General features: G+C 46.5%; 1 protein-coding gene across 1 annotated transcript; it reads right to left on the bottom strand.

The window, feature by feature from the left end:
- Positions 1 to 1,020: 1,020 nt before the first annotated feature.
- On the bottom strand, positions 1,021 to 2,856 carry PtA15_7A129 (uncharacterized protein; the record flags this gene model as incomplete). Its single annotated transcript, XM_053170703.1, has 7 exons — positions 1,021 to 1,147; positions 1,217 to 1,332; positions 1,411 to 1,631; positions 1,722 to 1,888; positions 1,984 to 2,429; positions 2,549 to 2,682; positions 2,793 to 2,856. 7 exons carry the CDS (start codon positions 2,854 to 2,856, stop codon positions 1,021 to 1,023), a joined length of 1,275 nt encoding a protein of 424 aa, XP_053021958.1.
- Positions 2,857 to 24,390: the final 21,534 nt, after the last annotated feature.

Raw genomic sequence — 24,390 nt, 5'->3', positions numbered from 1 at the left:
AACGCTTTGGGTTGTCTGTTCATTTGGTCCATCTATCTGGGTGTTTGCATGACTGTGGTACGAACAATATCTGAATGAAATGCAATAACGTGGCATCCCAAACCCGCTGCATTTCTTGTGTCGACTGGCGGTAAGGCAGTTCTTCATTGAAACTGTAAGGGTTCAACTAGCGGCGTCTCTTCTTTCAAGATCAGAGGCAGTACAACGTCCCTTCATCACTAACCCCGGGACTCAACATATATGAGCAGTTGCGAGATAAGGTAGATGAGTTCGGAACTGAATTTATTGATCAACATTTCAGCAAGATAGATTGGATTATGAACGAATGAACTAAGAAAACCATTGCCACTTCGTATTGTACATCAGACCGTCGGTATCGTCCAGCTGCACATGTCATCTACTCCATCTGATGCGCATCACGTAGACTCGTAAGGATCAAATCCATTAAATCCACAAGGTCGTAGCTGCTCCGAGCGACTTGATTGTGCTTGTGAAGGATCAATAGCTAAAAAGAAGGCCGCCCATCACACGCTCGAGAGTTCTGAACCTCTTCCGCTTTCATGCACCTAAACAAAGCAGGTTGCAATCCAATCCACAAAATATTTCGCTTGAAGGCAACAACTTTACCCCTCAAGTCCGCGGACATATGGTGCTAGTCTGTCATGCTCACAAGCCTTTGTGACTGAGGTCATAGAACGTCACCTTCTGTTTGAGAAAACTTGTCAGATGAAAGCCCCACACCGTCTCAGTCTCTAGGCACGCTGTTTGAAAGGGCTTAGGGAAGTTAACAAGGCATGTGCTTTCCAGCTCCCCAATAACGGGCAAAATAATGTGCCTAAGGGGACTGTCATTAGAGTATGTTAAGTTGCCACCGAAACAAATCATAGTGAGTGAATGCTTCAATACTTGATGAGAAAAGAACTGTGCCACTGATGTTTTAATGGGCTGTTTCGTTTTGTATTACGGGCAACCTGGAAACAAACTTGAAATGTGAAAAGATTTTATTACTGAGCAGGAAGTTCAATCAATTTCTCGCCTTTCACCTCGCAAGAGACGATCATAATCATCCATGACATTTTGGAAGGTATCCTGTAATTTTTCTCGTCGTTCCTCCTTGGAAAGATCGACTAGACTGTCATAGTTAAACCTGGAAGAAAGAAAGTCAACAGGTTGAGTGGTCCACATACTCACTTGAAGAACCCAGAATGACACTGACCGATAAAGGCGTTCTTTAACCGCTATTCGATACAGTCGTTCTAATTTTGGATCAGACTCTTTGGGTGCTGTGAATTTCCATCGCAGAGCTATTTCTAACAACCGGGCAAATTGCCTCTGTATATGCGCGCCTCCAATCAGCTCATGCAAATCGCGCAAACTAATCCCGCTTGCTCATTAACAAAACTGACTCACATTAGCCAACTTCCATTTTGTTCTCGTACTTTCATACCATTCCATCGGAACAGGTACCAATTCACTGATGGATTTCTCATCAAACACTTTATTCTCGAATAACAGTTTCAAGTCTTCTTTGTCTCTTAAATCTTCAAACGATTCCGATGGATCCTCGAGAGTTAACTCGGCAACTTCAGGCCGAGTCAGTAAATATTGGAAAATTTGGGAATATAGCATAGCTACAAAAGGTAAAATGATCGAGTTTCACTCAGAGAGGGCTTCAAAAATGGATACGTGTTGACAAGCACGTGTCAAGTGATTCCACTTACATCCATGCCCATTCAATTGATAGGGCGGCAGAACTATGAACTGAGAAAGCCGTAGTCGAATCGAAGACGGGTAGTGATAAAACGAATACAGTGAAACATAACCGCAGAAATGATAGCTGTAAGGGTTCGCGTCTTCGTCTGACGACTTCAGTTTCCTTCTCTCAAACCTTTTTTTTATTATTTGTTGACAAAAAAGGGCGAAGTTTGTGGATGAGCTCAGACGTTTGACCGGTAGTCCATTGAGTTGTTCATGGATACTAACAGCACGACAAACTCCCAACGATCGTCGTCTTCTTCGATATAAGTACCTCCTTCGATGTAGAGCAACACAAGGATCTGCATTCTACGATGGTATTCACGGAAGCCGGGAGTTTTCCAATTGGCGGCCCAAAGTTCATAGATCACATCTTGTTCGTCCTCCATCTGAAGATTCATGCACCTTTCCCAGCGTTTAGCAGTGAGAAAATGTTCAGATTTTGTTTTTCCCTTCGAGGGCAAAGAGCGATAAGAAGATATTTTCTTCCCAGGTGGTGTGAATTTCTTCGTTTCGGAAGACTCAAGATCGTTGTTGAAGGCTGCCTCCGATTTGGTATAATCTGGCGGGATATATTTGTAGAAAATCTCTTCGATTGAATCAGCTTTGTCGGGCAACACTGCGGCGTAACTAATCGAAAGATAGTTCTTCAGGGTTGATGAGTTGAACGCCAGCTAATGATTTTTTGTCAGGTGATCAAGAGCCATAGCGAGTTAGTCGTATCCAGTGGCTGGAGTGCATTCCGGGATTTTACTGGTAGGTATCAGTGAACCTCCTGAATGATATAACGGACCTGAACATCCAGATCTTCATATCCGTAGATCGTCTCTTCCTGTCCAAAAAGTGGATAGACGAACTTGGGATGAAAGCTGGAGATGAGATTCTGCTCTGACGGGGCAAGCTGATCGGCAGCAACCTTGGGCCGAGCTACGCAAAAGAAGAGTAAAAATCAAATTCGGCAAGAGAATCGGAAATGATAATTGGAATGTTAGACCTCTATTGAGAAGGCGCAGAAACAAACAAGCCAAAGGAATTACCTAGGCGGAGTGAAAGGGCGCCAGTCCCATCGCAGGCCCATCGTTCCGGATCTCCCGTGGCCATGATTTGATGTGTAGATCGATCAGAGTTTCTGGGAAATCGCACACACAAACACAGCTAATCGTCTGATCAATAGCTTTTCTCTGACAAATGTGTGATGCTCGTCGCGTGCTGAAGGTGAAGGGGTAAGGGCCACGGTCGAGGGCAAAACGACAGACGGACGCACTGGAGCGAGCTTAACTACACCACGGGTGCAGTTGGACGGCGGGCGGACGTCCGGCCCGACGTTGGCCACCCCCTCTCCGCCTCTGCAGTAAAACTTTGCACTGCGGACGTTGGGAGGAGTGTATGTCGGGAAGGTCGGGCTGCCCCTGACGGCGGAGGCCACAAATCCTACCCGGACGTTGGGCTTCGAGCTGGGATTACCCAGACGTCGGCCGCGGGGCCCAGGGTCATGAAGAGTCCGAAGCAGCAAAAACAGCCCACTTGGAGGGTCGATCCGGCGACTACAACACATATCCTGGAATTGCTCACTCAACAGTGTGAGCGCTTACAACCGCTACAGTATCAGCAATCTTGATATCAGTGCTCACCTTACTCAAAATAATATACCGCCCTTTTTACTTATCATGACAAGCAAACATTGCGAAGTCCAACATTTTTTTTTCTTTATTTTTTTTTTCTCTTCTATGTACGATCCGCGAGCACGTTCGGCAGATTGTACTGGTGGTCTCAGGAAACTCACTTTTTCAAGTGAGTTTCTGACCTTGGGCCGACGGACAGGTTGACTAGTCCGGTGACTCGTCGGGAAGGTCGGCTCATTTCCGGGGGCAGCCGACCTGTTGACAACCTCAAGGGCCGGCCGACCATGCTGACCCGCCGGGCAGGTGGGTTGGCCGGACCTATCAGACAAGCCGACCATGCTGCCTCGCGGGTTGGCACGGTCGGACGAGGTCGGCCTGCCCTCCCTGTCGGGAGGAACAGCCGACGGGTGGTCGGGCAGGGTTGGGCCAACCCGAAGGGCTGCTCGACGTCCTGCCAGGACGGCCCAACCCAAATCTGACGGGAGGGTCCGCCCGCCGCGCGACTCACTTTACAAGTGGAGCCGTGGTGTAAGCCTCTCCAAGGAGGCGCAAAGCGTCTCCGAAGGAGAGGCTTACGTGTAAAGTCGGACCCCCGGGCTGAGGACATCCAAATTTTGGCAGGGAAATGCTAAAAAATAAACTCAACACCCAATTAAAAATAAACCACGAGTCCTTCTCAAATGCCTTGAGGGGCAGTTGTAGCTGCCCATCTTGGACATCTCCTGCTTTTTATTTGGGAAAATTTGGCCATAAATAAGCTGCTCAGCAGCTTTTTTGGCAAGGGCACTTACAGGTTTGGTAAAGCAAAGTTCGATGACCCTTTGGATTCTGTTTTTCTCGGATCACGGAAAGTCTCACGGTTTTTAAAGTATCAATTTACAATTTTAATAGAAAATTTGAAATTACTCTCCAGCTTGTATGCCTTATGCCGTGTATGCAATAAGGACCGGATCTATCCGAGAACTTATCTGGGCCTGCATTGGGCGGATTGCTCCAATGTCCAATACTTATCCATTCCCCTAGCTTCCTAATGCTATGGAAACCTTGAGCTTTGAGGGCCGTACATATATTGTTTTTACCAAAAAGCTTGCACCTCTTTTGCCTTGACTTGGTATTGACATAAGACATACAGTTGTTTTTTCTCCGGGGTTTTATCCTGACATCTGTCAGACAAGGCCAACACCGGAAATTACCCTTGGAGCCACCATTCTCCAATAGATGATGTTGGAGTAGAGCCAGTGAAAATCCGAGCTCATATTCAGAACCAGGGCAGTGTGTAGACCCTGGGCCCCATGCCTCAGCATTCCAACTCATTGCCCTCTGCTCCAACGCAGGGGCCAACCAAGAACCCGGCCGCTTTCCGACCTGACAGGGAGCATGAAGGCCGTGAGACATCCAAGGCAGAAACACAATTTCAAATTTTTAAATCCTCTTGCATAAATCCATAAAAAAAGAGCGCCGGGTCCAAGATTAACGGGAAAGACAATACCAAAAAAATCACAAGCTTTTCAATGGTCTGAGAGGCGTGACCAGAATCAGAGTGCTTGTGGGTGATTTGGGGGTTGTAATGTGTTCCTCAGCCAAATGGCTGGTTGCCCTCACACAAAATTTGGGACATAATATTCAAGCCCCTCCTTCGGAGGCGCTTTGCGCCTCCTCGGAGGGGACTTGTGTTAAGCTAGGCACTGGAGGACACGCAGGTGGCATTGGCTCGGGATCCTCCGGGGGGACCTTTCTGGCTCATCATTGGGGGAACTTGTGCAGAACTCAACAAGCTGTGATCTGCTGTGATACATGTCCACCAATGATAAGTGCTAGACATCATATTTGTACACATGATCTACTTTTGAAGCTTTTTTAGGATAAAATTACATTCTAAAATCCAACATGTGGAAATTAAATTAATTGTTAAATGTTGATTGAGCTTCTGGTTTTGTATGATGGTGAAGAAGGAGATTATACCATGTTTGACAGTTTGATGAGGTTTGATGCTTACACTTGTGGGTTTGAAAGCCCATTCATACCAACTTCATGCCCATGATTTTTCAAAAAGATTCAAAATTCATACATTTACATTTATACCCACCTAGTTTGGGGGTTTCTAGGATCCTATACAGGCCCAAGCAGCCAAAGGGAGCAGCCATGGGCAGCTTTGATCCACATCCACCACTTTTGGCAGCTCTCTCAGCAGCCCATTGGGGGGGGGGGGATGAACCCTTTTTCATCATCAAGGGGTTCTACCAATTTTCCCTAAGTGTATGGTTGGAGTCAAGGCTGGAGTTAGCTTTATGTCACCTGCCACCTAGTCCCTAACTTAGCTAATTCCCTCCTTGGGGAAGCAAAGCAACCTCCGAAGGACGTGCTATGTCGACCCCACGGTAGTAGAGAATTAGGCATTTTGGTGGGGACTTTTTTAAAACCAATCTCCCACATGATTTTCTGAACCTTTTTTTCTCTAATTTACATTTCTGGGATGGCTTAAGCTGTCCCCTTCTTTCTAATTTTTTTTCTCATCCTCAACTCCTCTGGTTGAGCTGCAATCATAGTTGTAACATTATCAATTTCAGATTCTGTACAGTGCAAAATGTGGAATGCACGATGAAGTGGACACTTGTCAGTCACAAAAAAGGACTTCATGGGGCACCCAAGGCCCCAAAAAATTTGTAAAGTATGTACAAAGAAACTCCATGATGTTGTGCACATTTTGCTCCCCCAAAGTTTTATTACCTGGTGTCAAATGGTGCATCCAGAGAGGATTGAAAAACATCATTTTTCTAATTCTCTACTGCCACGGGGTCAACATAGCGCATAAGTCCCTCCTTTGGAGGGTCCCTGCAGGACAGCTTCCCCCCTCCAATAGAGGGACTTGGTTAAGCTAGCACCATTTCTGTTGAAACTCAACGTAATTCCCATGGCTCCTGCAACATCATTGCATGAACTGTTATTCACATATGAAACTGTGGCACAGGAATCTCAAGTATCAGTTGAAAGGCTTGATCATCATCAACAACCTAACCAATCAATCACGCTCCAGATCAACCGGGCAATACACCTGCTCCTCTGCCTCTCAAGTTATCCATCTAGTCCAATCCAGTTATCCATCTAGTTCAATCTGCCAACAAAAAAACATTCCTCCTTCTTTTCCTTTCCTTACTCTCTATTTCCTATCAACTCCAAACGCTTTCTCAACTGACTCAATTCAAAGCAACCATTATATTGCCTTCATCAATAAAATATCTTCTAGTGCGGAAATCTTGTACCTTTCTCAACTTGGTGAGAAGTGAAACAGCAACCCTCTTGGCTCTCTCTCTCATCTCCTTTATCTTTCCTTTTACTAGCTATTGTTTTTCATTCTTGAATCTTATTCCTTGCTCCTCAGCCCTGTCCTACACCACAGAGCACCCCCAACGGCGGTTTGACGTGGGAGGCAATGTGGAGACAACCCCCGCAACCCCACCCTGAAGTTTTGGTTTCACCTGGAGTGGGAGTGATCGCCACCTGCGGTTGGCGCAACCTCCCACGTGCAGGGCCCGCGGTCGGCAAATTCCTCTCGTTGGCCTGCCGTGGGCCCCGCGGTCAGGGTCCGGTGAGAGGTTCAAGAAAGGCCCGGCAAAAATTGACGTGCCAGCGGGATCAAACCCAGCACATCACATCACTTCGAAGAGGGAGGAGCTACCAGCCTTGCCCACTAGGGAACCACACATTTCTATGTTTGGCCCGCGGTTTCTCATTTGATAACACCACGGATGTTTGCTCAGCACCTGTTTACAAGTGCCTTTGCACAATTCATGCCAAGGTTTGGTCTGATCCTTGTTAGTTACTGGTTTGAAGTCAGTTTGAAGTTAGTCTGATCTTGGTTTGAAGACCAGGTCATGTAATGCACAATCTATACTGATGTTACCTGGAATCATGCCAGATGTTTTGTGTAATGTAACCGTATAATGTACACCCCAACTATGTTGAAACCCAGGCCAAATTTATGATCAGTTGTACTCAATCTATAATTTTGACCAAAGATAAGAATTTTTTGACCATGATGATTTTTAACCTCTGTGTAAACCCATACTCTACAGGTTGCTCTGGAACATTCTTTTTATAATTTTCAGCACACACAGAATTCAAAAGGAGGTGTGTGAGGTGACAGTAATTATCAATGCTGCTTAAACTTGGTCCCCTTGGGCCAAGGTATAATATGGAGAAGGTATCTTATCCTTGCCAAAAATATGCCAGTTTCTCTTAAATCATGATTTTAATCTGGTTTGAATTTGGTGTGCATTTTCTTAGGGGCTAGCTGGAAGGATTTGTCACAAAACTGTACGCCCGTACATTTGTGTGACACCTATATTACCACACAGCCAAGCAATGCTGAGCTGAGTGCCCATGCAACACCGGAATATTAGATGAAATATTTAAAATAGTTATATATATTTTCACCTATATTTACACACATTCTTTTGTTGGGATTTTCTGAAGTGATTAAGAAACCCTGATAATCTGGGGCTCCCCTGGGCTTAGCCCAGACTTCCAACTCTCTTGTGAAAAAAATCATAAAATTTGCTAAAGAAATTATGTGAGAATGCTTGCAGCCCAGATGCCTATCTGCCACCTGCAAGATCACAAGGTGGTTATGGTGATTGATCAGTTAGCAATTTTTCATAATTTGATGCAAAAAGAAAACATCAAGGGGATAGCCAGTGAGTGAAGCTAGCTCAGTTCAGAAGGAAATCACCTTTTCTCTCAAAGTATGTGATGCTTATAGCATCAATCCAAGTTTCTTAAATCCACACAAACGTGGAAACCTAGATCTAAGTTTTGGTGTATTTTGGATTTATCAATTGCATTAACAGATGAGTACACAATTTAGATAATAAACACAGCTGTTGAAAATATCCCCAAAGACCAAAGGCCCTATGGATGACCCTCCAGCTGTGCCAGAGCAACAAGCAAAAAAGGGCCGGTTGTGAAAGACTCTGTGAAAGAGCTGTCAAGGAGGGGCCTAATCAAGCAACTAGGGGGCTTCCAGGGAGGGGGCGGACAAAACCGGAACCCCTGGGGGACATTTCTGCTTCATGGTGCCCTCCTTATATACCCACTCTTCCACTGGGATGATCCAGCCGCACTTGTTGCCACGGCTATGCCATGGCCAGCTCCATTCAACATGACACGCCCCCGTTTCCACGTTACATTACACACCTCATTGCTGCCGCCCCGCTGCTGTCTCCCTCGCCAAGCTTCCAACCTCTCTGGGACAGGTTCCTGCACACTGCAAAAAAAACTTGGTCAACTGCTTTCAGTTGACATGCAGAGATCTCAAGCCAAGCTGCCATTGTAACTCCACCTGAATGCACAAGTGTCTTTGTTGGCACAGTCACTGTGCAAGGTGCACAGCAGTGACTGTGCATTAAAGCTTGGGTTGAGTCAAACCTTGAGTAAGGCTGGTGTAACACCACAAGCTTCCTCAGAGTTACCACATGTCAACTGCTCACAGTTGACACAGTTTTTTTTGCAGTGTGCAGATCCAGCCTGGCCAAACAGCGTTTGGGGCTGTAAAGGGCTGTAACGATAACGTGATGGTCAAAATGACCCCAAAAACCTGCTTGTATGCAACCCTCACATACATGACTAAAGACAATAAATAGTTGGCACGGTCAAAATGGCGGCTGAACCACTCCTCATTGAGAGGAGTCTATTCATTGACCCTCCTCTTGATGGCCAGATGTGCTGGCCATCAAGGAGAGTATGTACTTCTCTCGCTGAATGCTCTGTTCCAGTCATCGAGGGGAGTACACTCCTCTCGATGAGCACACTCCTCCCGATGACTGGAACAATCCGGTCATTGAGGGGAGTGCACTCCTCTTGATGACTGGAACAATCAGGTCATCGAGGGGAGTACACTCCTCTGGATGACTGGAGCAATCCGGTCATCGAGGAGAGTACACTCCTCTCGATGACTGGAGCAATCCGGTCATCGAGGGGAGTACACTCCTCTCGATGACTGGAGCAATCCGGTCATCGAGGGTAGTACACTCCTCTCGATGACTGGAGCAATCCGGTCATCGACGGGAGTACACTCCTCTCGATGAGCACACTCCTCCCGATGACTGGAACAATCCGGTCATCGAGGGGAGTACACTCCTCTCGATGACTGGAACAATCCGGTCATCGAGGGGAGTACACTCCTCTCAATGACTGGAACAATCCGGTCATCGAGGGGAGTACACTCCTCTGGATGACTGGAGCAATCCGGTCATCGAGGGGAGTACACTCCTCTCAATGACTGGAGCAATCCGGTCATCGAGGGTAGTACACTCCTCTCGATGACTGGAGCAATCCGGTCATCAAGGGGAGTACACTCCTCTCGATGAGCACACTCCTCCCGATGACTGGAACAATCCGGTCATTGAGGGGAGTACACTCCTCTCGATGACTGGAACAATCCGGTCATCAAGGGGAGTACACTCCTCTGGATGACTGGAGCAATCCGGTCATCAAGGGGAGTACACTCCTCTCAATGACGGAAACAATCCATCATTGAGGGGAGTACACTCCTCTCGATAACCGGAACAGAGCGGCCATCAAGATGAGTGTTTACTCCTCCTGATGACCAGAACAAACCGGCCATTGATGTACTCTTGATGACCGGTTTGCTCCGTTCATTGAGAGGAGCAAAATCTGCCCCAATGTCCGGAACAAATTGGCCATTGAGGTGAGTTTTTACTTCTCTCAATGTCCGGAAGATTCTGACATGCTCCTCACAATAGCAACAACAGACTGGCCATTTATAATGTGGTGAGTGGCTGTTACAACTTACCAGCCAACACAAGAGCTGGTCCCTCTTGACGGCAGGCTTTTGTTGGCCATCAAGAGGCAAGCATTGCTCCCCCTCCCCCTTGATGTGGCGTCTGGTCATTGGGGGAGTGGTTGGGTGTCAAGTGTGGTTACTTGTAGTTAATGAAAGTCACTATGGTCATCAAGATGCTGCATGGTGCAGTCAACATCAATTACTGTAGTGTTTGCATGCTGTGTGGACCTGCTGGTGCCATTCCCACTGCAAGTTGAAATCCAAAATTCAACTGGCACCCTGTTGCATGGGTACCCAAACTCTTTTTTTATACTGTAAGACCTAAGTCCCATAGTACATGGTTATTGGCCCAAAGTCTTGAAGTGAGATCATGTGGTTGCAAGCTTGACTCTTGCAAACACATAAAAATCTTTTAAGTTCCTAAAAACTAACAGTTGATCTATTTCCACTTATTGGATTTCTTGCATGCTTGTTATAAATCTTTGGAGTCCCAATTTTCTTTTTGTTTCAGTTGTGCATGTGTGAGCTTGAAAATTTTCCAAGATGTAACACAAAAACTAAGGCTGCAAAATGTCTGCTGTGAATGTAGCAGCCAACAACCTATGTATTAACTTTATCACCTTAGCACCTGAAGCTCTGTTGCTGACCAAGCTAATTTGACTGGGTAATGAATGAATTTTCCAAGCCAACAGGCAGCACTCAAGTGCATACAAAAACTACCAGGGCCTCAATTGCTATATTTGAACTGTCCTAATTTTAAATCCAAGAGTGGTCCAGCTATGCCAATGGCATTAGTGTGGCCTAAAGTAGCAAAATTCTGATCTGACTTAATGTAGTGTAGCAAACTTCTGCTTGTTTGCTAGCGCTATGTGCACAGGCCACAAAGTAGCAATACCTCCTACTAAGCTGCACTGCAGAGTTATTTGGTGGTTTTTTGTCACTAAATATGCTTTACAGTACCGCAAATCATATTAGAAGCTCACATGCCCCTGTAGCATACTGTAGTGTAGAGGCCCAGTGGTGATACAATACAGGATTCCAGATATTTTTGGGTTAGACTAGGAAATAAAATCAAGATTTATTGTCTTTTTGATTGTATAGAATACACCCAGGTCAAGTTCTTGTGTAGTGGCAAATCAATACAATACAAATAATTGGTCCAATATTTTGTTGTGTTGTGTCAGTTTGACAATTGAGCCTACGATTTGCAGCGGCGAAGCCGCCTTGGCCTCTAGTCAATACAAAAGATATAAGTATCCACTATGTTAATTTATTTCCACAAGTCTATAAGTATCTCAAGTGATAAAAACAGAAAGAAGATTCATTGAATTTATGCACTTTTATCATAAAGGTATATCTACCAATCCAAAAGTTTTGTTTTCATATATGAAAACACATTTTGAGCGGTGTGGACAGAATAATAAGCACATGATCAATGAAAATATATTATTGCATCAGGAAAAATCTGGTTTCTGCCAAGAAATGGAGATTTCTTTGCAATGCAGTTGAACACAGGTTCTGTAAAAGATACAATTACTCAAATATTCCAGTTGGGGTGGATATCAGGTTGATATGAAACCATGTCCAACATGAATTCATACAAGATTCAGCATCAATTCAGACACACTTGAGCATAAATTCAATCCAAAATTACGTATAAATTGGTGTCAATTTCTGCAAGAGATCTTGAAGGGTTCTGAAGTGACTAAACTCTGATATTTGACAATGTGGATGAGGGACAAGCTCTACAGCTTGTTCCTTGGCTAAAAACTGGTCTCAAGGGCGGGCGAGTGTCACAGATTGTAACCTGACATGTCAGGTTACAACAGCCACCCCCTCGCCAAGGCTTGAGACCCTACATACAACCACAGTATAGTCTATAGAAAAAGAAAGAGAAATTGAGGTAAACAGAGAGAGGAGAAATAAAGCATCAAAAAAAAAATCAAGCCAGTCTCAACAGATAACTCCTCATCTTTTTAAACAACTCTGGCGGTAAGCTCTTCGTAAAAAAATCCGCCTTCTGCTCAGCTGTAGGTACCCAAGGTAATGTTGTCAGTTTCTTATAAAGCCCTTCATTAGTGATTTAGAAATCCCAGTCTGTGTGTCTTGTACTTTTGTTTGAAGCATTGTCTGTTCCAACCCGCACCGCTGACTGGTTGTCACAGTGGAGATGGCCTACAAAATCTGCTTTGAGCACGTCACAAAGAAGATGTTGAATCCAGAAAGTGTGCCTCGTTGCAGTTCCCAGAGCCATATACTCCGCATGGCATGTGGAAGCTGCAACCGTCGTTTGTCTTTGAGCAACCCAAAGGATTGGACAGCCTAAAAACAAAATCAAAACCCCATACAATGACCTTGAGAATTCGCCGCCCCAGGATGTGTCACAGAACGTTTTCAAGGCCTTTGGATCCTTATCTGGAAATAGGCAAAGTCTTTGTTCAGTACTACCGGCAATGTAATTGATTAAGTGTCTAACACCTTTCCAGTGTTGGACACTTGGCTTAGTGGAGAACCGCGCTAAGTAATTAACTGAAAAAGAAATGTCAGGCCGTGTTCCAACAGCAAGATAGATCATCATTCCAAGGATATGAAGATACTCAGACAACATAGAAGCGTCACCATTGTCCGTGACCTCATTGAAATTTGGCGGCAACGGGGTCTTTGCCACTTGGACCCCATCCCACTCTTTGTCCAACAAAGCATTAATCAGTTTTGGTTGTGAGAGAAAAAAAGCTTCTTCCGTTTGCTGAATACTGATACCAACAATAGAATCCAGTTGGTCCAACCATTTAATCTTGAGAACGTCCTTAAGATCCAGCTCCAGATTCTTCAAAAGTTCTTCATTAGATGCGGTCACTACTCCATCATCTACATGAACCCAAACCACGCCGGTTACTGCTTTGTGTTGCAGTATATACAAGCTGTTGTCATATTGAGATGGGGAGTACCCCAGTTTGTCCAAAATTACCCGTAAATGTAGCCACCACCAAAGCGCTGCTTGCCTGGTGCCATACAGAGCCTTCTTAAGCCGGAAAGCATGCCCCGTCGGTAGCTGAACCCCTTCTGGAGGCTTCACCCAGACTTCTTCATCTATAGGAGAATCAAGATAAGCGGCAACAAAATCAAAGCTGTGAACGCGCCAGTTGAAACGCGCCGCAATAGTAAGAAGCAGCCGGAGGGATACAAAAGTTGCCGTGGGAGCAAAAGTTTCATTGAAATCTTGGCCAGCAACCTGCCAAAACCCCTTAGCCACGTAACGCGCTTTATACCTTGTTGCAATGCCATCACCCCCTGTCTTTTTGGCAAAGACCCACCGGCCGTCTAAAGCCTTCTTGCCTTGGGGCATGAGCTCAGAGACCCAGACATCCATCTGCAGCAAGTTGGAGAGTTCCTCTGAGACCGCATTAGCCCAATCTGCCTTGTCCAACGATTTCATTGCTTGCTTGTAGGTCTTAGGGATGTCCACTCCATAAAAGGAGCAAGTTTGAAGTACGGCATCCACCAGAAATTCCTGGTTGTTGAATTCAACCTTGTTGATGAAATTTCCTAAACTTATTTGTCTTGCAATGAAATCCAGTGACACTTGATTTGCAGAAGAGCCTGGGTTAGGCGGGACTGCAACAACTGGTTTAGGCAGCGTAACCCGTGGTATGCTGTCAACAAAACAAACCACTGCTGATGAGATGAAAGAGTTTGTTGAGGGCAGATAGAAAAGCCATCCTTTACTGGCCTCCAAATGCACTACTACATAAGCTTCAACAGCATGGTCATTGAGTTTGTTGCGCTTCTCCACTGGTATATGTATGAAAGCCTTGGACCCAAAAATCCTAAACGTATCAAAATTAGGAGACCTATTGAAGATCACTTTGTATGGGGTCTTCCCTTTGCTAGCCTTGTTGGGAATTCTGTTCAGGACATGATTTGCCCACAGGAAGGCATATACCCAAAAACTCCAAGGCAACTGACTGTTGCTAAGCACAGTCCTTCCCATATCCGCAACGGTTTGGTTAAACCACTCAACTACACCGTTTTGGTAGTGGTGATAAGGCAAGGATCTCTTGGCAATAATCCCCTTGTCTTTCAAGAACGTGTTGAAGGCCTTGTTGGCGAATTTGCCTCCATTGTTGCTACGCATGATTTTTACAACACAGCCAGTTTATGGATCATGTCCATGAGGACATTGTTTGCCTCTGACTTGGCTTTTAAACCTTTAACATAAGATTAACCAGACACAACATCCCTCAATGTAAGGAGATACTTCAATCTGTCAATGGCCTCTTTGGGAAACGGGCCCATGAGATCAGTACAGAGTGTTTCCAGTCGCTCAGGACTGCACATGGTACTGGTAAGCGGATTCAGGCTAGTGCTCTTGGTGATCGCACATATAGGGCAGTGTATTTTTCCGGGGGGAAGATCCAATGGCAAGCCAAAACCCAAGCGTTGCTTAATCAGCAATCAAATCTTCCAAAGGCTTACGTGCCCAAAAATGTGATGCCAAAACAGCAAGAACTTTTCTGCTTCGGTGAGAGATTTGGGCCTCCATGATGAGGGATAAATCCTTTTGAATGGGGTAATGAAAGGGTCGTTTTGGGACGTCACCAGGGAGGTGCTCTCAGTAGGACATGTCAGATGAGTGAGATCTTTATTGTTGCGATGAGAAGAAGATGGAACATTCAGATGCAGACAATGAGATTGAGAATTTGGAGCAGACAACACAGAGCGGGGATTTGTCAATGAAGAATAGGGCTGGGCCCCAACCCGAGCTCCTTTGGGTATACCCAACTACCCAACCCGGTCGCTCGGAGCGCGGGTGGAATTTTTGAGCTTTTTATCCAATTGGATATCTCGGGTAAAGGACTCGGGAGGAGTCTTGCGAAGGGTCGGAGACCAACCTTTGATTACATTTAAAGTTGAAACAGAATGCTGAGGCGACTTGACGAGTTCAGATTTGTAGAAGATAAACATATAAATAAAAACAGAAAGAAGAGTTGAGAAAAAAAAACTAGCATCATTGAGTTGGTGTGACTTGAGAATCCTTGAATACGTCGGTTTCATCATGAGGAGCGGGTTCGAGCGTTCCAATTGCGCGGTACCAGTCCTTCAGGCAGAGGTGCTCAATGGAGGTTGGACTGACACTGCTCCATTGAGGACCAACTATAGATTTGGATCTCGAAAAACTCGCTCCAAGGAAGCGCTGGTGGCAGGGATGGCAAGATAGCTTTTTTGCTCCGCCAAAATTCAAGAACCTTGGTGTTTCCCAACTTGGTAGTTGCACGGAAGTAGTTCTGAATTTCAGTGTCCAAGTTGTTTGCTGCTTGTTGCAAACCAAAGATGTCAGACATGATGGAGCTCTGAATCTGTTGGGGCTGTGTTGCACCAAATTTTGCTGGACTGCAATCGGAACGGCGGGCCTTGGTCTTGAAATCCCTGAGAACAATAGCAGGATCAAAATCCAAGTCAATCTCCTCTTGAATAAAATCATTTGGTGCTAGAGCTTTTGTCATGGGCCAGCAAAGCGTTGCACAATCAATCATGTTTCTTCAAAATAGCTGTACAGCGTACTTTATCCTCCTTTGGATCATCGACAAAATACTTCCACACCCATGACTTGCGGGTTGGCTGGGAAGTTTGAGGCGCTTTTGGAGGGGACGGTGGGTTATCTTCTGGAGCAGAGCGTTTTTTCGACATCGTGTTGCTGGTATCAATCTCAATTCTCTGCTGGGAAAATCTTTCTACACGCCCTGGAGCAGTGCAACTGCCGGTCCCCGCGGGTGCTACCCGATATCCGTCGGATAGTGCCCGGGACTAGCAAATTTGATACCCAAGCTTGGGTATACCCACAGGGGACCAGCGCGGGATGCCCTCTAGGCCTTGGATATCACCCGGGGCCCAGCCCTAATGAAGAAGAGGAAGAAACAGAGGAAACAGCAGCTAAAGCCTTTGATTGAGGTCCCCTGGAAAAAACCAGTCCAAATCATCAGAAACGGAATACACCAACAATTCTTATTGGTTTCAAAAGGACAGCTGAAGACGTGTTGATACGCAGCGTCAAAAATGTTTTAAGCGTCGGCCTTCTGGTCATACGAAAAAGACCAGTCAGCCTTTCTGAGTGCTGCAAGCAAAATCAGAGTGGATGACGCACGCTCACAGTAAAGCACCCTCTTCACGGTTATTGTTGAGCCATTGGCTCCTTGGAAAAGGAGTTCCCCTGCGCCTGATATAGAGGCTCCAGCTCCTGCAGTTGCTACATTTAGAGCAATGGGAAATTTGAGTTTCCGAAAATTATGAAGAAGTCTCATATCTCCAGTGAGATTATGAGTTGCCACAGAGTCTAGGATTGCAGGAGTACTTACGTCAATTTCAGCGTTCATTGCCGCAAAATCCCCTTCAGCAATCCCATCTGGGAGCCCGGGTACTGCCGCCTCCTTTGCCACCGGTCCACCCCCCCCCCCCCCCCCTGTTGTTGGCTCTTGGTTGAACATGATTTTGTTGGGAAGCTGGATTAGGGTGGGTTTGATAGCTATCTGCGGGGCGAAAGGATGGTTGTTGACCTTGAAACGGTGCCGATTGTTGGTCCTGAGGAGGGACGGGGGGGTAGAACTGTTGTCCTTGCTGGAAGTACTGCGCCAGATTGTAGAACGGGCAGGGCTGGAAAGGTTGACCTGTCAAAGAGAAAGGAGGATGACCGTATGGCACACCCGGTGGCGGGTAAACTGCCCCAATCATTGGTAGGAACGGCGTCTGGTGCAGTTGTTGAGGTGCCGCCGGTTGGCAATATGACAGTGCTCCCGGGCCACACTGTTGCCCTGGTCCTGCTTGGGCAGTCCCTCAAGTAGTGCGAGTGGTCCCCACAGCTCCAGCACCGGTTCACCATCACTTGGTGGAACTCCAGCGCTTCCGTCTATTCCGATTCCAGGATTTCCGCCAAGAAGGCCTCTTGGTCGAAGGGTGGGAGTTTGGGAGCCGCATGTAAAAGAGCTGGTGAGTGATTCCCGGATTGGACTTGTTGGGAAGATGGTTGAGTATGATCATCTTGAAGCTTGCACGCGGCGAGTATCTGAACCAGTTTGTTGAACGTAGGTGTGACGTTGTCGCAGGTCTTTTGCAACTCAAGTTCCACTCTTCTGTCAAAATCTTGAGGGTGGAATCGCTGCCAATGCTGCTCTGGAGTACAAAACCCATGAAGACATCTGTCGTCAGGTTGACTTTCAGATTGTTCCATTCCTTGGCTAGATCCTTGAGTTTTGACGCCACACCTGCCGAGGTTGGATTTGTGGAGCTTTTGAACTCAATAAAGCGGTAGTACACGTCCATTTGAGCCGCCCGGCTGACTGACTTGAATTTTTTGAAAACCAGCTACATGTTGTGGCAGGATGCCGCTTTGTGCACGTTGGAGCAGAGGGAGTCGTGAATCATGGCTAGAAAAATCGCTTGGCCAATCTTTTCCAAGACCAAGTTGTGGTTAGCTTTGGTAAAGAAATCCTTGTCATTCAAATGAATTCTGCCTTTTTCGCCGAGCTCCCAACTCCATGCCTCAAAGTTGGCACTGTCAGCAGCTAGGATTATTTCGTCAGCAATCTTGCTGGTTGCCGCTTGAATCGCCTGGCTGACTATTTTGGATTCTTCCAATTGGGCTTTGGCCTCTGCAAGGTCGGCTGCTGGTTGTGCTGCTGATAGATGCGGAGGAAGATCTATGGCAAACAATAGAGGTGGTGGATGATGCGGGGAGGGTGGAGAAGGCGGTACAGTGATGTTTGAAGAGGAGGGGTCCGACGCCAAGGTTTCAACAGGAGAAGCGAAAGAAGGTGGTGGGGGAGGAGGAGGAAACAGAAAAGGTTGTAGGGTGGATCGAGGGAGTGGAGCGAACTGACGATCACTCGGCGGGTCAAGATTTGCGTTGTTGGGGAGCACTGGAAGCGCCAGGTAGTATCTGTGAGCCGGTGTGATGGGTCTTGCTTGTTGCCAGGCTCCTGGTATGCGCTGGTTGATGACTGTTGCTTCACCTGGAGAGGACGGAAGTATAGGTGATGTCTTGTGCCGATCCAAATATCTGAGCTAGTCGGTTGGGAGTATCTTGAATCGATGCTGCAACAACGTCAATGAGTCCTTGACCTTTGAGTTTGGTGATTGATTGGTCCGACCACGCTGACAAAGACGATGTGCGGCGTTGAGATGTTGAAGACTGAGCCACGTGTTGGGAGTTGGACATAAACAGATAAAAACAAACTGGTCAATGAAGTAAGAAGAAAGAGAAAAGGAAAAAAAAAATCCGGTGCCTAAGCTGATATGGACAATTAGTAACCTGGAATCACGTATCTGATTGCCTGAGTTCTCCGGAAGGTTAAGAGGTGAGATGATGTAGGATTAACAAGGTAACGTCTAAGCCGCTGCTCCGTGCCAGGGGGCAGCCTTTTACAGTTTTGGCTTGCTGCTAGCTTTATCGTTACGTGCTTGTCAAACCTAATTGGGGAGGGTATGGGGATCGTTTGGATGAACTCAGACTACCAGACAATTAAAACCAAGCACCCGAGAATACCAGGGCAGAGCGGAAAAAGAAAGGATTCACGAAATAAGAAAAAAAAATCCGGGACGATTACTATGGAGGCGCTGGACCAACAAAAATGGCCAAAATAGTTTTTTTTTTTCATGAAATGCCGGCTAATTCACGACAAAATGGACAAATGAACCAACAGAGCGGCCATTGTCATGCTTTCAGAGCAACAATCTGGCCATTTCTGATGTCGCTCCGATGGCGCCTCCGGCAAGACAAAATAGCCACCATGGCTCTGAGCCAAAATTCCTGGCCAAGTATGGCTACTGAGCCGGCATTCACAGCCAACCATGTCTCAAAACTAAAATTTCTGGCTCATTTTCTCGTTCTTCTGTTCTGAGCCAAAATTCCTGGCCAAGTATGGCTACTGAGCCAACATTCACAGCCAACCATGTCTCAAAACTAAAATTTCTGGCTCATTTTCTCGTTCTTCTGTTTCCGCTCCAGTCATCTTTGAACTCTTTTGATCCCTCCAGACCGATGTAACTCATGTACTTGTAGTACATATCAGCCATGATATGTTACGTGATCACATCTATAAGGTATCAGGCTATGTAGGAGTCTTGTGGTACATATGTATCTGATTGTGTTGCATGTATCTGATGTCCTCAAGAATAGGGATCAGCTGTAAACATGAAGTCATGAAGCTTGCCATTTTTTTAGTTCTATGTTTCAGGTGGAATCACACCCTGTATCTATGTTTGCACCGGGACATTATCCACCCGGTGCACAGACACATATCCATTCTGACCTGGACTCACTGGGGACCGGGTGGTTGGTCACTTTTGCTTGAGCCATGGGTAACACATCCTTCTGCTCACAGTTTTGGCGCCGTGCTGCGGCGCCTGGGGGGTCAGAGGGAGGTTTGATCCCCAGTCCGCTGAGAATGTTCCTCCCAAGGGCCTCGCTTTGGCTAGAGCTCACCCAAGAGGGATCTCTTGGCCGAGCGACGTTGGTAAGGGAGGAGAGGTCAGCAAAGCGGGTGCTCCAGGAGCAGGCGCAACCCAAAAGGAAATGACAACTATGACATGGAGCAGACGCAACCCCAATGGAAGCGACAAGGTCCTCCGGGAGCAGGCGTAACCCAAAAGGAAGCGACGACTGTGGCGCTAGACCCCATAGTGCACAGTGTGATCTGGTACATATGGGCGCAAAAGGGCAGGCAGGGACCAAGGGCTGGTGTACTTCCACTGGCACGTGACTACCCTTGTCACTGAAGGAAGTGCTTACAGTTGTACAGGGACCGAGCAAGGCGTTCTCAAGGGCTACTTTGCTCCCGCTTTGTTCCCAGTAACAAATATTGTTTCTTGTTTTTTGAAAATAAAAATAAAAAAAGTGAAACTAAAAAGCTGTCCAACATGTTGGTCCAGCGCCTCCATAGATTACTCCCTTGACTGGGATACCCTGATGATGATGACTGAGATGATATAAGACTGAGGTCAATTAGGCTTCACTCTAAGCTACCTGTTTGAGTCGGAGAAGAATGGAAATATGGTTGATCGAGCAAGATTTACAGGCTCATAACCTGAAGTGACTAAACTCTGATATTTGACAATGTGGATGAGGGACAAGCTCTACAGCTTGTTCCTTGGCTAAAAACTGGTCTCAAGGGCGGGAAAGTGTCACAGATTGTAGCCTGACATGTCAGGTTACAACAGGTTCCTAAAGAGAGGGGTGAAGGCACTTGCACGCGAGTGCTGAGCAAACATCCGTGGTGTAAAGACCATTCCTCCAAATTTTGTCAGACAAAGTCTGTGGATTTGGACCAAGACTCATCCTTTTTTTTTGTAATTTCTCACTTATGTAGCCTTTTTCCAAACATGGAAAGAGGCTCAGAAAATATCTTTTTTTTTTTCAAAAAAAAAAACATTTCTTGGTTAGCCTAACGCGGGCTCAACTGGAGTGCAAGCTACTCAGCACCAGCCATGATTGGCTTGGCCCACCCTCTGAGTGAAGCTGTTTGGGCTCTTGTCATGCCCAACCAGCTTACCCCGTAGGCACGCTGATCAGAGCCGGGATGGGTTGGCTGGGTTAGCCATGGCTGACCCATCCAACCCAGTGGTGGCTGAGTTGCCCCGCCTGCAGTGCTGGATGGGTTGGGTCAAGGGGGGCCTGACCAATCTTTGACACAATCCAATCCCGTGGTCAAACTCTGGGTGGGCAGGTTGGCACCCACCTGGGCCAACCTTTTGCCGACCACGCCGTTGGGCCCACGTCAACCCAAGCTCAAATTCAAGTGGTGGTTTACTTTTCTCTTCTTTCTAGTTTTCTGTCAGCTCATCAAATATTCATTTCAGTTATGATCTCTTTAAAAAAAATTTTGTCTCTTTTCCTATTTTCTGATCTTATTTTTTTCTCAGATCTATTTTTGGTATTACATTTCTTAGCTTTAATAATTTCTCACTGGGAAATGAAAATTTGGGGAAAAAAAAGAAGGACAAGAAAATGAGAAATCTTTTTACCTATGAAGGCTATTTTTCAGGGCCTTGGGTGACTGTTGAATTTGCGACTGACATGCACCCTGATTTATCCTGTATTAAACATCTTGCACTGTACAGAATCCAAAAACAATCATGTTACAACTTCAATTGCAGTTCAAAAAGAATGAAAAGAAATTTTCTAATTTCTTGCAAATTTCTCAGAATGCTCATCCAAGTTTATTGAATCCACAGAAACACAGAACTCAAGATCATGGTTTCTGCCTGTGTTCTTTAGCAAAAGGCACTCCTCACTGTTGAATTCAATCCCCAAACACCCCAAAGGGCACCTTGCCTGTGCCGCAGCAACACACAAAAAGGGATCGGTCATTTTGGAAATCAAGGAGGGCCTAATCAATTGATTAGGGCAGCTCCAGGGAGGGGGTAGGACAAAACCAGATCCCCTGGGAGCCCACGACCCCCACACCCTCACCTTTAAATACCCGCCTCCCTTCCACCAGATAGACTTGGCTTGAGCCTCGGTTTCCTCACATCACCCTTTGCCAATACCCTACGCCTGTTGCCATGGTATGATACATGATTCCTTCCGCAACAACGTACCATTAGCCTGGTTCAAATTGGATTTTTAAGGCCATTCTTATCCATTTTATCATCAGAATTTATCATTTTTTTCAAGTTGGTCAGATTCTTCTGAGACCACTTTTTCTGAAATTCTGATGATTGAAAAATTTGTCAAAATTTTGTGATAAAATCAGATATAGGTTCAAAGTTGCCAACGTGAACCGGGCTATTGGGATGTTTCACTGCCTCTCAATTTCCACCAGCCTCCGCGAACCCTGCCTTGAGCTCTAATACTGAATGTACTTCCTTCAGTTCTTATGGATGCGGAACCTTGCCACATGAATGGCAGCTTAAATTTGATACCCTTGCGTTGGTTTTGTCAAACCCTTTCCCAAATTGTCCTGACCTTCAATCTCTCCCTCTGAGAAGGGTGAACCCAGCCTTCCATCACTCTATACTGGCCAAGGCGGCAACGCGCCACACCAACCATCTGGGCAACACTCATCTTGCTTCCACTCTTAGTCTGCCCAACTTAATATGCCACACCCGCCAGAGATAGATATGTTCTTTGTTGAAACTTGATACTTTGCCCGAGGTTTTACCCATCACGGACATCAAGCTGAGGGCACCAACCTTGCCAAGTGAACACAACGGCAAGCCCTGCACCCATCACAAGAGCAAACCAACCCAACTAACATCTACATACATCTCATGAGTGGCGGGAGAGCATTTGATCAAATTGCATTTCACCCACGACGCTGGCAACCTACTTACCACTCACTCACCTCCTATTTAACTTTTCCTGAAAATCGCCAGCATCCCCCTCCCACAAAGCCTCTTTGACGAGGGAGACGTCGAGCAACAGCTAGCCTGGCATCAGAGCCGACTAAAATCGAGGATCAAAGCACACCAGAGGCGGATTGCCGCGGACCTTGCGCGATTCCACCGCTCCGATCTCTACCAGCTCAGCACCGTCCGGGTCTTAGGAAGCCACCACACCTGGCCTGAGTTCTTGTCCGAGCTATTTGGCCCGCTCCTCGGCGACGGAGAGGAACAAACGCTGCCCCAAGTCTCTCTAGCGGCCACTAAGGACAATCCACAGGGGATCAAGGCGCTTGTCAATGTCGTCGAACGCGGCCGGTCCTTCCTCAAGACTTTGACCAATGTTGAGAATGGCAAGGGCGCCCTGACCGGCCTCGCCTGCGCCCAAAACATCTTTGGTCGAGCCGAAGTCTTTGAGGCCGGCGTGGGCCTGGGAAATAAGACTTGGGCCAGCGGCTAAAAGAGTTCACAATACTAAGAGCATTTCTAAGATTAGATAGGTCAATCTGGCATGTCCAGAGACTGAGAGAACAAAAGAAATGGAAGAAACAAGAATTACCTAAGAGCAGATCAATGCCGGCTCTGGTATGAGATAAAGAACAAATTGTTGTTGATAGGGATGACTGCGGTGCAGCTAGAATCACGAGTTCGTGATTTGGACAGGGAAGTCTGGATAAGATAGCTGCTTTCGCAGTCAGTGATTGATCTTCCTACAAGGAAGTCTGGTAAGGAGTGATTCTCTTACTGAAGATCGAACGGCGGAGCGCTTAACACAAGCCGATTCGACTGGCAAGACTTCCGGAGCTGATGGCGTCTGTTTCATCATTGAGCTCATGGTAAGTTCTCTGCTTTAGTCTTATAGGCTCTGCAGCAAGGTACTTACCACCTGAGGTGGATTGAGTTATCCTATTGCTGAGGCTGGAACCTTTAGGTTCTGAGTTGGCGTCGGTCGCAAGCGTGCTGTGGAGAAGAACAAGTTCTGTCAGCACTGCTTGACCTAGCTAGGACAATACAACATACTTCATACCTTGAACTGGGTAGAGCTTGTTTGTATTGCTTAGGCACTTCGTCTTGTGTTGACGTGGCTAGAAAGGAGCGGAGGATTAGCGTTAGCATAATCCAGCCGCCTGGGAGCAACATGCATATGCATGTGCCTGAGGGTCGCGTGGACTCACCAATCCCCCTCGCGGGGTTAGGGTTGAGTTCCTTCCGCTTCCTTAGCTCTGGGACTGAGCCCGAGTCTTGACAGCAGCCAGGTCTGGGCCGAGGTTCCGCTCTTGGCGGCAAGAGTACGTGCCAAGCTCGCTGTCAACGCCTGCAAACATGACCTTAGCGAATTCGTGAGCTGTAACGAAACCATCAAGGGTGTGGCTGCCAAACGGAAGGTGAGTTACAAGGCTCATTCAATTGGTCTCGCAAGAATACTTATTATTTTGCACCTTTGGTTTTAGATTTGAATTTTCTAGACTGAGACCGGCTATGGTGCCCATGAACTAAGCTATGATCTGACCACCCGTACCATCAGCAGTTTACTTCCTGGTGCATCAGATAGGTTAGCCAGATCAATTCCCCAGTTTTTGGCCATCATCACAGAGAAAGCTCAGTTGGCTGATTCAATATCCTTGACGCCTAGCATTTGACAGGCGCTGCTGGCCCTAACCTGAAGTCAGCCGTCACATTATCTTAGTTCCGGGATACACGAGACCAGGCGGTATTTCCCACAAAAGGCTCTTTGCTCAAAATAGTGCAGGTACAAACTTTGGATCACTTTTTCCAAAGCCTAGAAAAAAGAACTAAACCAAATCAATTCTATTGCCGATTTTACTCAAGAAGGAGCAT

Source organism: Puccinia triticina, chromosome 7A (genome assembly GCF_026914185.1).
Source record: "Puccinia triticina chromosome 7A, complete sequence".
Taxonomy (NCBI): domain Eukaryota; kingdom Fungi; phylum Basidiomycota; class Pucciniomycetes; order Pucciniales; family Pucciniaceae; genus Puccinia; species Puccinia triticina.
Note: the sequence above shows the minus strand (reverse complement) of the source record. Positions and strands in the feature narration are given on the sequence as shown.